Consider the following 12,702-nt stretch of genomic DNA (forward strand, 5'->3'; position numbering starts at 1 on the left):
GCTGGGTCACTGTGGGGACTGACAGCAGGGATGAAAGTGTCCATGGGATCTGGAGCTCCCTCCCTGTCCCCAACCCTGTCCATGGCCACCTGGTGACTCTCCCAGCCCAGCCCCCTCTCCCCAGCCAGCATTGGGCCCTAGTGCTGCTTGGAGGCCTCCCTGAACCTCTTCCCCATCTGCATCTGCCTCCACCTGTCCCACCTGGGGGGGGGGTCTGAGACTGTGCAGCTGGAGCTGTCACCACCTCACCCCCAGCTGAACACCGAGCTCAAGGAGAACCTGAAGGACACCATGAGCAAGCGGTACCACCAGCCAGGCCACGAGGGCGTGACCAGTGCTGTGGACAAGCTGCAACAGGAGGTGGGTGGTGGCGCAGTGGGGATGTGTGCACACCCCCACGGGCCTCCCCGGACCTCTGGGGGTTCCCTGCCACGGGGGCTCAGCCGGGCCGTGTTCCTACTGCAGTTCCACTGCTGTGGCAGCAACAACTCCCAAGACTGGCGGGACAGCGAGTGGATCCGCTCGGGCCAGGCCGGCGGCCGCGTGGTTCCCGACAGCTGCTGCAAGACCCTGGTGCCGGGCTGTGGGCAGCGGGACCACGCCTCCAACATCTACAAGGTGGAGGTAGGCCGGCAGGCGCCTGGGCTCCCTGGGGAGGGGCTGAGGAGCCAGGGGCCCAGGATGCCCCGGGAGTGGGGGGGTGGGGGGGGCTGGGGTGGTCACACCCCAAGGGGGGTTGGACTCGCCCGCCTTCAGTGCCCCTACCCCTACCCTGCCAGGGCGGCTGCATCACCAAGCTGGAGACCTTCATCCAGGAGCACCTGAGGGTCATCGGGGCCGTGGGCGTGGGCATCGGCTGCGTGCAGGTGCGGGGATGGGGCGGGACAGGCCCTGGTGGGTGCAGGGGACGCCATGGGGCTGGCGCTGTGCTGCGCTCACGCTGCCCTGTGCCCCAGGTCTTCGGCATGATCTTCACGTGCTGCTTGTACAGGAGCCTGAAGCTGGAGCACTACTGAGCATGCCTGACGGTGCCCACGCGGGCCGCAGCCTCACGCCACCTGACTACGAGCTGACACTACTGAGGGCCAGGGAGCTGGGGTCCCAGGACGCTGCTCCCTCCCCACTCTGCCAGGGAGGGGCTGTTCTCAAGCCCCTGTGCACCCCCCATGCCATCACGTGACCTCTGGGGACCCCTACCCTCAGAGGGAGCTGCAAGTGCCTTTCTCTGCAGACCAAAGGCCTGAGACTCCACCCCACCCCCTCCACCGCCCACAGCAGGGAAGCAGTACTTCTGGGGGGGGGGGTGGGTCTCGGGGTGTTCCCTGCGCTCAGCCAGAGGGGCTGGCCCACCCTCGGGTGCTCCCAGACCCCTGGACACACCCCCTCATGGTGGTCAGGGCAAGCCTGAGGGGGGCACTGCTGGGTGGGGCAGAGCCTGGGAATATGCCCGCCACGGGGCCCAAGACCCCCAGCCCACTCCCGGGAAAGCCAAGCTAGCCCTGTCCTGCGGGTCCTGTGCCGCTGCCCTCCCCCACCCGGCTGCCCTGAGGCCCTGCTGGGACTTCCCCACCACTCTCCCCACTGAAAGGCTGCAATTCACTTGCTCTTGTCCTGTCCCCTTCCCAGAAGCGGGGGGCTTGTGGGTTTTATTCACTGCTGTATCACAAATGCCAAAACTGCTTGTGCCACGTAATAGGCGTTCAATAAATGTTTGTGGAACAGACGTGTGAGCTTAGCTGTGTCCGTGAGACAGGGTCCTGGTCCTCAGGGCCTTCCCCCCCCAGCAGGGTGGACAGAACCACCCACCTAGTGCCAGGACAAGGGGCCAGGACGGCACATCCTGGTGCTCCAGGGCAGCCACCTGTGAGCCAAGGATGGAAAGGACTCCAGGGAGAGGAGGCCAGTCACAGGGACACTGAGGCAGGCTGAGAAGCAGAAAAACCTTGCCCATTCTGGGACAGAAAAGTGGTGGCAGGGCCAGAGCGTCCCAGAGGCAATGGAGACCTCAAATGGCCTGGACCTGCTTGTTTCCAAACGCCCTTCTGGCCCATGTAGCCATTAGGGAAGGCGGGGGGCAGCCTCTGGGACCCGACATGAGAGGCCCGAGCTCTGCGGGACCCATACCCTGGGCAGACCCTACCTCCCCCTGCCCCCGCAGCAGGTTTGTTCACTGGCCCTCAGAGGACCCCATGTCCCATGTCCGGGCAGCAGCGTTTGCCCTGAAAAAGGTGCCAAAGAAAGTTGCCTCCCTCTCCTAACCACACACTCCTGCCTACTGCCTGCTGGAGGGCACCAGGGCTTGCCGGACTCCCGTCCAGGGTGATAGCTGCTGGCTCGAAGCCTCAGCCTGAGCTGCAAGAGGACAGAAGCCCCTGGCAGATAGCTCTTTGGGCAGGCCCAAGGGACTCAATGCTAATGCCCAGGGCACTGGGAGCTTGGCGAACCCTGACACCCAGCAGAGCCTCCTCAGGGCCGCCCTCAACCCACTGTGAGGGCCTCAGGGCTGGCTGTGGAGGCTGGGCACTGCCTCTCCCCCTCCACAGGGACTTGGCCAAGGGAAGGGGCCTGCTGAGCTTGGAGCCTCGAAGCTTCTGGCAGTAAGACCCTCAGGACGGGCCGCCGAGACCACAGCAGGCATTCTATTCAGGGCCCAGAAAATCTGGTTCTTGATATCCTGGGAGAGGATGTGAGGATCTCTGTGCTTGGCCTACAGAGCACCCAGGACCTGGGGGTGGGCATGCCAGGGTCCCGGAGCCCCAAACCCAAGCGCTCTTGGCTGTCTGTACCTGTGAGAGCCCACACTCCAGAAGGAGACCCCCCCACCCCTGCTGAATGGCTGCCACTTGGATGGCTCTCCCTCCCCCTGGGCAGCGAGAGCCACGTCCACCCCAAGCAGCTTCAGGCACGAGGCAGGACACAAAAACACCAGCAGGCAGGGAGTCACCCAAAGCCAGGCCAACTGTTAGGATCTGCTCATGGTTCTACAAAGACCTTTACTGGACAGTTCCTTCCAGAGCAGAGACACACCCTCAGGCGGCGGGCAGGATGCAGTGGGGCAAGGCGCCGACCGCCCCGGGTGAGCACGGCGGGCGGCGGGCGCCACACGTCACTTCTCCAGAGGCGCGTAGTTGAGCAGCTTCTCGATCAGGTCCACGTGTGCTAGCAGCATGCGGCGGCAACAGTACCGCTTCAGGCCAAGCGCATCCAGGGCATCCCTGTGGTGAGAGGAGCAGACCACACCGTGTTCATCCAGGCAGTCCTGGGGGGACAGAGGGCCCTGCGCGGCATGCCCCGCCACATGTCAGGGAGGGAAGTCTCTCCAGGAAGCCATCTCTCTCGTTTCTCAAGCCAATTAGAGTTGTCAATGTGCCTGGGACCCAGCCCAGTCCCCCTAAAGGCTTCCAGAAAATTCCCACAGCACCGCTCGGTTGTGCAGAGATGGCAAGTTGGGACAGAGGAGGCCAGGTTGGTTGGTTCCTGCCCACGGCATCTCGCGGGGGAGGCGGGGGGGTGTCCTGTGCAGGCTTCCAGCCGTTCACTCACACTTGGTCACTCTAACAGACTCATCAAGACCTGGCATGAGCACTCAGCCCAGCCCTGGCCTCTGCCCGATTCACCCCCAAACACCCCAGGCCCAGGGTTCAAATGTGATCAGCACAAGGGACTGTCCACACAGGGGCCCAGAGTCCACCTGTGCGAGGGAACAGAGATTCAGACAAACCTGGTGGTGACTGCAGTGCTGAGGGGCAGGGACAGGAAAAAAGCCCCCAGAACAACCCGCTACTCAGGGCTCTGTGGCCAGGAAGCTTGTTCTACGTCCCACAGGACAAGAGGGTTTGGGGGACAGGGTGTGGGTCTAACAGCGGAGAGAGGTTAGGGAGCAGGTGGCCAAGGAGGAAGCAGAGCACTTAACTGAGGTGGACAGGTGCCACGACTTTCCAAAAGGACACCTACAAGTGCCAAGATACTGGCGGCTTGACGCCCAACTCCCCTCCTCTCCCTAAACTGCAAGGGGGGGCGAGGTGGTGGCAACGCTTTCCTGAGAGCAGGTCAGTAGAGGAGGGTTGGGAGAGAGCCTGGGGGGCGGGGGAAGCCCCTGCAGCGTCACCTGGAGTCTGGTACGAGCGCCCGCCGCCTGGCCAGGGCCCCGAGACCCGGCCCGCCGTTCCCTCGCCCCCGCACCCAGCAGGAGCCCACCTGCACACCGCGGCCCCCGACCTCGTCCTCTGCCCCTGCACCCACGCCCCACAGATCGCGGCCCCTCTACCCCGGGCCCCCACCGCCGCCCCTGAGTCCCGCAATCCCTGACCCGCGAACGAGACGTCGCCCCGCGCCCCCGCAGGCGAGGACCCCTCGACCCCGGTGCCCCCCCCCCGCCCGGTGCGGCGCCTCACCCCTCGGTGTACTCGGCTTGCAGCAGTCCCAGGTAGGCTTCCCACTTGTTGCCGACGATCTTGCCGCAGGTAAAGCAGCGGACCGGGATGATCATGGCGGCAGCAGCGCAACGCCCGCACTGCCCGATCTGGCTGAGCTTCCGCCGCGGACGGCCCCGCCTAGGGCGCGTCCATGGCGCGGGGGGAGGGGGAGTCCCGTCCCGCCCCCAGCCGCCCCCAGCCGGCCCCGCCGGCCCCGGTGCCGCCGCCTTCCGCTCCCCGCCGGGTCGAGTTCCGTCCGCGCGGACCGGGGGTTCCGGGGTCCGCGCGGCCGCGGCCGGAGCAGGCGGCGCCCCCCCGTCCGCCGCTTTGGTATGTCCCGGCCTACGGCGTCCTAACGGGACCTAAAGGGCCCGACGGCAGCGGTTCGCCTTCCTCGTGTCCGCATGACTGACAGCTGCGCGGCGGGCGGACTGCGCTCAGGTACCGCGCCCGCCGGTGGGGATGTCGCCAGGGTCCCGCTCCCCGCAGCCGCCGAGCCGGGCCCCGGAGCCTGGCTGGGGCCGGGCCCGAGCCGAGCCGAGCCGGCGCGGAGTTGGAGCCCCGAGCCGAGCCGCAGCAACAAGTGGCGGGGCCGGGACCGGCGGCGCGGCGACCCGCGGCGGGGATTACAGAGGGGCTGGCCGGCGGCCGGCGGGGGCCAGCGGGGGCGGGCGGCCACGGACGAGCCTTCCCGCCGCCCCTCCTGGCCCGGCCGGGGAGAAGGCTCTCCCCGCCTGGAGCCCCTGCCCTCGCGCGCCCGGGGGGGGCGGATCTCTGGGGCTGAGTTTGGCGGTCCGGTTCTCAGCCGTGGCCCGGCCCGCTCGCTCGCACGGTGTCGGTCCCGGCCGGGCAGTTACCTGCAGCCCCGACGGCGGGAGGGCGCGGCGGGCTCAGCGGCAGCTCCTCTCCCCGCAGCGCCCCAGCGATCCGCTTCGGCTCGCGTCCCTCCTCCCTTCCTCCGGAGGAAGGGTCTGGGAGGGGGTGCGGGCGGGGTCTGCACCCACCCCGGGCCAGGCTGTGCTGGGTACCCGTGATCTGGGGGCGTCCAGCCTCTGAGGACTCAGAAAGGGGCGGAGGCTGGAGAGGGTGGTCAGGGAGGGCGTCATGGAAGAGGTGCCTTTTGAGTTGAACCTTGAAGAGCACGATTTTACCAGGAGTGAGCCTGAGTGTGTGTAAGGGAGTGGACTGATCCTGGCAAAGGAACCCCTGGATGGAGGCCTGGAGGCCATACCTGCGGGGCAGGTCCAGGCCACAAGTTTGTGCTAAGGCCAGAGCAGGTGGTAGGGCTAGAGGTGATGGGGCAAGAGCCACAGAGGATTTAAAGGAAGGTGAGGCTGTGTCTCTGGAAATGGGGTAAGGTGAGCTACTTGATCCCGGGGCTGGAGGCTGGGGGGAGATCAGTGTGCAGTGAGAGGCAGGGAAGGCTCCCTGGAGGAGGTAAATTTCTGGGCTGTGGGGGGGATGTGGCACCTGTGACTTAGGCAGGGTGTTGGTGGGAGGGGCCTGGTCAGGTTCCCTGGCCTGGGGCCTCTGGATCTCTGCTGGGGGTGAGTGGGGCCTGTGCTGAGTCCCAGGCATCAGTTACCCGCCCTCTCAGGTGGATGATAGATTCTGGCTTTAGCTGAGGGGGAGGGAGCCAGAGGGTTCCCTGGGGCCTGGGTGCGGCTGGCCAGAGCTGCCCCCTGCCTGGAGTTTGTGCCCCCACCTTTGCCTGGGTCCCGGACAGGCTGCGCAGTGCATTTGTCATCCCCCACACTGCCACGTGCAGAGCCACGAGTGAGGCTGCTTCCCTTCCCAGCTGCCCCCCCCGCTGGACGCACATCCTGTCCCCGGACAGAGGGACAGGATAGGGGGCCTTGAGTCACAGTGGCCTGGGGTCAGACCCAGGCTCAGCGGCAGAGGCTGCTGGCAACGGTGGAGGTGAGGGACACAGTGGAGGGGATCCAGGCTGTGAGCGGGTGGGCCTTAGGGAGCTGGGGGTGGTGGTGGAAGGCTTCCTGGAGGAGGGGCCCAGGGCCTGCCCCACCCATGCTCCTGCCCTGAGCAGTTGTTTACTCCGAAAGAGTGAGGGGAATGAGCCTCCCTCCCTAATCCTGGCCAGAGCCAAGTTGACATTCCTGGAATTCTGTGAGCTGTGTGTAGATTTGGGGGGGGTGGTGGCCTCCTCTTCCCGGGCTCCTCCCTCTGCTCCCTGATTTCCAGGGAGAGGGCATGGGGAGCATCACGGCTGCCCCCCCTCCCCGCAGCCTGTGTGCATGCTCTCAACACAGGTGTGCGCCGAGGCCCCTTGGGGTGTTTGGTCCTCTTCTCTGTCTCTACCCTGTCTTCACTCAGCCCTGACCGGGGGACACTGGGAGCCTCAGAGGTCAGCCCTGCCCCCTGCCTCTGCCCTGGATGGCCGTGTCCCTCTGTGTGTGTTGTGGGGGAGTAGCTGGGCCCTGGGCCTGGCTCTCCTCAGGGTGGGCAGGAGGGAGACATGGGGGCCCAGGGCACTGGTGGGGAGTAGGGACGGGGGGGGCCTCGCCTGCCTGCAAGGAAAGGGGGGGCCCTTGCTTCCCCTCTCTGTGTGCAGTGTCAGCACAGATGTGGCCCAGGCCTCCGGGGAGGGAGAGTGCCAGTTTTTCGAGAATGGGGTATCCTGCCCCCAGTGGCGGGAGGCTTAGGGAGGGAGGGAGGGCTGTGCTCACATGTGGTTGGGAACCCGTGAGCCACGTTTCCTGCCAGAAGAGGGTCACTGCAGGGCAGGCAGGGATCAAGGCGAGCTCGGCGGTTCAAGACTTTGCTGCTGAGACGCTCTGGCCCAGAGCATTGCCTTGTATACGGGGCGTCAGCGGACCCTGCCCGTGGGTCCTGGCATCAGTTTCTCCATCTGTACCGTGTGGGTAGAACCAGAAGCTGCCCAGCTGGAGGGTCCCGATCCTGGCTGTGCAGGCTTGGCCCCTAGCCCGTCTTGCTTTGGGTAGATGTGCAGGGTGGGGGGGGTCCCAGAACACACATGCTCAAGACCCCTTCCCAGGGTCAGATGGGTTCCTTGCCTGTGGTACCAGTAGTAGTCCCGGCCTGGTGGTGTTTGCAGGCATGCTTGAGGCCCGCTGGCCCTCCCCTGGCCACCCTGTGGACAAGCCTGGGCTGAGGGCATTTGGGAACAGCGCTGCCTGCCGGCCCTGCAGCCTGGGCCCCATGTGGCCGTGCTCCATAGGGGTCTTGGTGGCCTGGAGGCGGGCGGGCACACTCTGTGGGTGCCTGAGGCAGGGTGCTCCCAGGGCCTGTGGTGGGTGAAAAGGCAGCCCCCTCGGGGTCCTGATGGTGTCCTCTCCACTGCCACCGCCAGCAGAGAAGTACCGGAGGGGGAGGGGGAGGGGGAGGAGGAGCAGGGATGAGGGGGGAAGACCCTGAGGTGGGGGTTGGCCTTGCTGGGCCCAGGAGACACTGGGGGCCCCTCCCCTGGAGTGGGTGTCTCCCAGCCCCGGAGGCTCCAGTTTGGCTGTGGGGAGCTGGCCCTGCCTTGGCTCTGTGGGGGAGGGGGTGTGTGCGCCCCTCCCCCACGGTGGGGGCCTGGGTGGGCCTTGGGCCTGCAGGGCTGGATCAGCAGCAGGAAGGCCGACACCACAGGACTGTTTGCGTTGGCAGGGCCTCCCTGGCTCCTCAGAGCTGCCTCAGAGCCCGCCCTGCCTGGGGCCCCGGGTAGGTGGCTGTGTTCTCCTCTACCCGCTGATCTGCCCCCGCTGGGGTGTGTGCCCCCAGGCCAGGCCCCTGCTGCCTCTCAGCTGGGTACGCCACGCCACTGGCAACCTCCCATCTTTGTTTCGGCTTTTGGGGTGGTTCCTCTTTGAGTGGGACCGTGGTCTGGCCAGGTAGGTGCCCATGGCCTTCTCATGGCTTCTGCTCCCTTGGGGTCCCCCAACTGCTCGCCACCCCAGAGCCCTGGAGAGTCAAGAAGACCCAGCCCAGGACTGTAGGTGTGCTTGTCTTGGAGCTCTCCCTCAGCTCTGTCCTTGTTGCCTGCTGCAGGTACCATTCCGGGGGATGCAGGCTTGTCAGACCCTGCATTCAAAGGAAGCCCAGAACAGAGAATGGGGAGGGAGGCTTCCTGGAGGAGGCCGGGCCTGGGTGAGAGACGGAGCCAGCTGTGGTCCTGTCTGGTCCCTGCAGCCTGCCCCAACTGCAGGGTTGTGTCTGGGCTGCCCTAGATGGGAGTGGGAGGCTCTGGACTCACGGAGGAGCATTCTGGGGCCGGGAGGGCTAGAGGTCATTCATGGAGGGTCCATGGGCTGCCTTGGGGGTGAGGGCTGCGAGTGTGGCTGGGCAGTGGTCTCCTCCAGCCTTGGCTTGGTGTTGGCTATGGGACTTCCTCATTTTGGGGGGCCCAAGGGGGTTGGGGGCTGCTGGTGGATCTGCCCTTTAGGCCCTGCCTGGGAGGCCCATCCCCCCCGATGCCTAGGTCTTGGGGTGTGGGGGCATGGTGGGGTATGATGCATGGTTTTTAGCTTCTAGAATGTTGCTGTGGGCTTTGGGCTCCATAGCTCCTGGAGAGGGGGCTTATCAAGGAAAGTGGATGAGGTGTGTTCCTTCCACTGCCACCCTCCTCCTCCCCCCACTGCCCTTGCTACTTTCTGGGCCTGAAACCCCTCCTTGGATGCTTCATCCCTGGGCACAGGGACTGCCGACGGCTCCCAGGTGCATCCTCTCCTCACTGAGGTTCTGGGGAGGACAGGGATGAGGTCACCTGCAGAACTCCGTCTGCTCACTGGCCTCTCGCCAGCCCCAAACGTAGGTCAGGGTGGACTGGCCGCAGTGGGCACCCATGAGAGGATGAGTGTGTGGGGCGTGGACACCTGCCATGGTGATGTTTTGAACCTCTGCAGTCCCTTCCTGCCCTTGAGCTGCTGAGAAGACTGCCTGCCCCACCCCCGGGCTGCAAGGAGCACCTGGTCTGAGGAGTGAGATGTGGGGGCCTGACTGGGATGCCTTCAGACACCCCCTGCCCGTGAGCTTGGGGTCCCCTCCTCAGAGGCCCTGGCTGGTGGGGGAGCGCAGAATCCTCCCATGAATGCTGATGGCAGGGGAAGGGGCCTGGTGAGTCATCACCAGCCAGCTCGGTGGGGAGAGAGTGAGGTTGGTGGCTCAGGGCATCTATCTGCTTGGAGCCCAGGAATGGCTGGGCTGCAGGGCATCTTGGGGGGAGTGGACACCGAAGGCGGACCTCTGGGGACCATGCCATGACCACTACATGCCCTGAACACGTATATTCTCTGTACGCACAGACCCCACGCGTGCTGTCTCTGTGTCTGTGTGCAAACCCGCCTCCCTCCCTGGGCGTCTCCGGACGAGTGACCCAAGGTTGGGGGCAAAGCCCTATTTGAACCCCCCTGCCCCTGTTCTGGTCCCCTGAGTCTGGCAGTGCCCCCCTACCAGTCCCCCAGCTGCCCTCTCCAGCTCTTGCAGGGACCTGGTCCCGAGTGGAGGGCTGTTCCTCATCCCCGAGGTGCCTGCCCAGCCTCTGGGAGCCCCGCAGAGGGTACGTGTGGGCTCCATTGTGCCCATCTTTCCTCCCACGGGGCTCCAGCCTGGCTTGGCTGCACTGACCATTGGTCCACCTGCTGGCTCACCTTCAGGGGAACCGAGCACCGCCTGGCTTCTTTCCCGCGGCAAGCCCAGGTATGTCACTGTCTGGTGGGGCAGCAGTGGGGCCAACCTGCGCTGCCTCGTGTGCTCTTCCACTCCTGGCCAGGGGCCTTGCCAGCTGGATGCTCGCCTGGTCCTGCAACAGACGGTCCGAGCCAGCCGGATGCCATCTCCTGAACGTGTCTCCTTGGGCCCCCACCTGCTGGAGGAAGGGGACTCCTGTGAGGGAGAGGTTGAACTTTGGGGACAGGGTCCCTGATCTGACAGGGCCCCCACCTGGCCTCAGCTCTGATGCACCTGTGTCCTCATTCCAGCTGGCCCCAGGACCCTTGGATGAATTTTTCAATTTCATTTCAGATCAGACTCTCCCGCTCACCTGTGGGTGGCTGCAGGGTTTTGTAGATGGGATGATTTGGGGGGTGTTGGGGCCTAGGGTGGGAACCCAGGCCAACTCCCCTTCTGCCCCCCTCCCTGCCCCACTCCAGCATGATGGAGTGGAGAGGTGAGCCTGGGGCTCCATGGGGAGTCCTGCCCATGTCTGCTCTCCTCCCAGCCTTGGTCAACCTGCTTCCTCATCCCCAGAGGCCCTGCCCTGGGAGCCAGGCCAAAGGGAGACAGCCTCCTGCTCCTCAACCCCCCCCCCCTCCCCCCCCCCCCCCCCCCCCCCCCTTTGAGGAGGACAAAGCTGATGAGCTGGTAGCAGGTTCATTTATGTCCCTGGAGGCCCAGTGGTGCCTCCCTGAGTGTGTCTGACCCCGGCCTGTAGGGGTGCTGCATGGGGGGGTGGTATCTGGTGGGGCATAGGGGTGAGGTGGGGTGAGGCCCGCTCAGCCTGGATCCTCCCTTGGCCCACATGTGCTGCAAGTTGCACTCTGAGCCCACGCTCTCACATGTGCACATCCCTGAGTGTCCACCCTTGGACTGGCTGTGGAGCTGGCTGACTTGGGCCAAGGGGGCGCTGGGGTCTGGATGGTGCCACTTGTTCCCCGAGCAGAGCTGTGGGCAGAGGTTTCTGCAGGGCCTGGGTGGGGGCCCTCGGCTGCCTGCTTCTCCACGGGGTCACTGTTGTGTCCCTTTCCTGGGGCCCAGACACACCGGAGCACACTTGGGGGAGGAAAGGGTAGGGGAGCCATGGGAAACCCCAGGCTGGCCAGCCGTGCGACATGGGCAAGGCCTCTGGGACTCTCCTGTCCCCACTCCCTGCCAGGGCCAGCTCTGCTCTGGGGGGGGGACCGCATTCAGACACTGCTCTGAGGACTTGAGCTGCTGGTCTAGGAATGGCCTGCAGGGGGCAGCAGAGGGCTGATGCTAATGGTCCTCAGGGCCCAGCAGGGCTGCCAGACCTCGCTGGGCCCCCAGCCCTCCAGACCGTCCTGCTCAGCCTGCTTGCACAACCACCCGCCCCCCAACCTGCTGCCTCCCACACCACTCAGTCTCTCAATTTGTCACCTTGCCAGTATCTTTTCCCCTGCACCCCTGCGTCCCCCTCCGCCTTCCCCTCTCCTTCCCATTCCCCTCTTCCTCTCCCTCCCAGCTCTCTCCCCTCTGCACGTGAGTGTGGCTGGATGTGTCTGGGAGGTGCAGGGTCTGACTTCTAGCACAGGCTGGTGCAGAATGAAATGGGAGGCCCCCTCAAAACTTATCAGTAATTCAAGAGCATTAAACCAGTGCCGGGTTCTGTGTGGCTGCACTGTCACATGCTGGGGAAGCGGGCCCTTCAACCGGAGAAGCAGGGCCAGGGGAGGGTCAGCGCGCCCTGGCCCAGTGAACAAGCCAGCTGCCGTGGGAGTTGAGGTCTGGGCCTGTTTTCAGGTGCCTAGTGATCACCCTGCCCTCTTGTGTGTTCCGGCCCCTCCCTGTGAGTCTGAAAGCCTCCCCATTTCTTGCAGAGTGACCTACCCTCCTAGGCACCCTCCCCACTTGCCCTTCCCTGCCCCAGCCCCTCTCGGGCAGCCCCTCTCCTCCTTCAGAGCGGTTTCTCCACCCCCGCCCCCGCTCTCCTCCCAGGGTGGGTAACCTAGGCTGATTCCTGTCCCGACAGAGGCCTGTTCCCATCCAAGCTGTGAGCTGCGGGGGCTCCGGGGTCCCAGCGGGAGTCGCCCGCCCAGGCTGGAGGTGGGAGAAGCTGCTGGAGAGTGCGCACCCTAGGGAGTGTTCTGGGCTACGTTGCTGTCTAGCTCCGGGCGGGGAACCCAAGTCGAAGCCGCCCCAGGTCATCACCAGAAAGCAACTGGGTCACCCTTCCTTTGCATAGCGCTCTGCATCTCGAGTGCGGTCGAAGGTCTCCAGGCCCGGCGGGGGGCAGTGGGGCCGCGGCGGAAGGCTGGGGGGGGGCTCGTTCCGGGGGCTGAGACCTGCCTGGGCCTTGGCCCTCGGCGCCAGGCCCCCGGCCCCGTCCGACGCTTCCCCTGCCCTTCGAGAGCATCTTCCTCCCGGGCCAGGGGAAGGCGAGAGCGAGGGGCGCCAGCGCGGGCGGAGCGGCCGGGGGCAGGGCGGGGTCGGGTCGTCGCCCTGGGGCCGCGATTGGCCGGCGCCCGCGGAGCAGTCGGATTTGCGGGGCTGCGCAGCTGGGAGGGGAGGGCAGGGGAGGGGTCCGCAGGGCGGTGCGGCGAAGTGGGAAGGGGTGCGCGGGTGAGGCGGGCGCGGATTGGCGGGGCGGAGG

The 12,702-nt window shown here is 65.8% G+C and overlaps 3 protein-coding genes across 11 annotated transcripts in view; 2 read left to right on the plus strand and 1 right to left on the minus strand.

The window, feature by feature from the left end:
- CD151 (CD151 molecule (Raph blood group)) overlaps positions 1-1,912 on the plus strand; it is a 5,234-nt gene extending 3,322 nt beyond the window's left edge. For 7 of the 8 annotated variants that reach the window (XM_021690380.2, XM_021690409.2, XM_021690395.2 and 4 more), the window contains 4 exons: positions 256-360; positions 466-624; positions 780-866; positions 992-1,912. In XM_021690380.2, the coding sequence (XP_021546055.1) occupies positions 256-360; positions 466-624; positions 780-866; positions 992-1,180 (540 nt within the window). In that variant the 3' untranslated portion in view covers positions 1,181-1,912. Of the gene's footprint in view, positions 1-255; positions 361-465; positions 625-779; positions 867-956 lie in introns of all 8 variants that reach the window. The other variant, XM_021690418.2, reaches the window with a different exon arrangement.
- Positions 1,913-2,882: 970 nt separating this feature from the next.
- Positions 2,883-4,556, minus strand: POLR2L (RNA polymerase II, I and III subunit L). Its single transcript, XM_021690428.1, has 2 exons — positions 4,395-4,556; positions 2,883-3,215 (listed from the first exon to the last, which is right to left on the minus strand). The coding sequence occupies exons 1-2, from the start codon at positions 4,487-4,489 to the stop codon at positions 3,107-3,109; spliced, it is 204 nt and encodes a 67-aa protein (XP_021546103.1). The 5' UTR covers positions 4,490-4,556; the 3' UTR covers positions 2,883-3,106.
- A 102-nt stretch (positions 4,557-4,658) lies between these two features.
- The window catches only part of TSPAN4 (tetraspanin 4), a 559,204-nt gene continuing 551,160 nt past the window's right edge, over positions 4,659-12,702 (plus strand). For both annotated transcript variants that reach the window (XM_021690435.2, XM_021690446.2), the window contains exon 1: positions 4,659-4,856. In XM_021690435.2, coding sequence (XP_021546110.1) covers positions 4,820-4,856 — 37 coding nt within the window. In that variant the 5' untranslated portion in view covers positions 4,659-4,819. The remainder of the gene's footprint in view (positions 4,857-12,702) is intronic.

The sequence above is a fragment of the Neomonachus schauinslandi genome, chromosome 11 (genome assembly GCF_002201575.2).
Source record: "Neomonachus schauinslandi chromosome 11, ASM220157v2, whole genome shotgun sequence".
In the NCBI taxonomy this organism is placed as follows: domain Eukaryota; kingdom Metazoa; phylum Chordata; class Mammalia; order Carnivora; family Phocidae; genus Neomonachus; species Neomonachus schauinslandi.

Excerpts from the sequence above, each read along its gene's own strand:
- POLR2L (XM_021690428.1), bottom strand. The coding sequence starts at position 4,489 with ATGATCATCCCGGTCCGCTGCTTTACCTGCGGCAAGATCGTCGGCAAC. Across the intron at positions 3,216-4,394 it reads CAAGCCGAGTACACCGAGGG|GGATGCCCTGGATGCGCTTG; the intron begins GTGAGGCGCCGC and ends CTCTCACCACAG.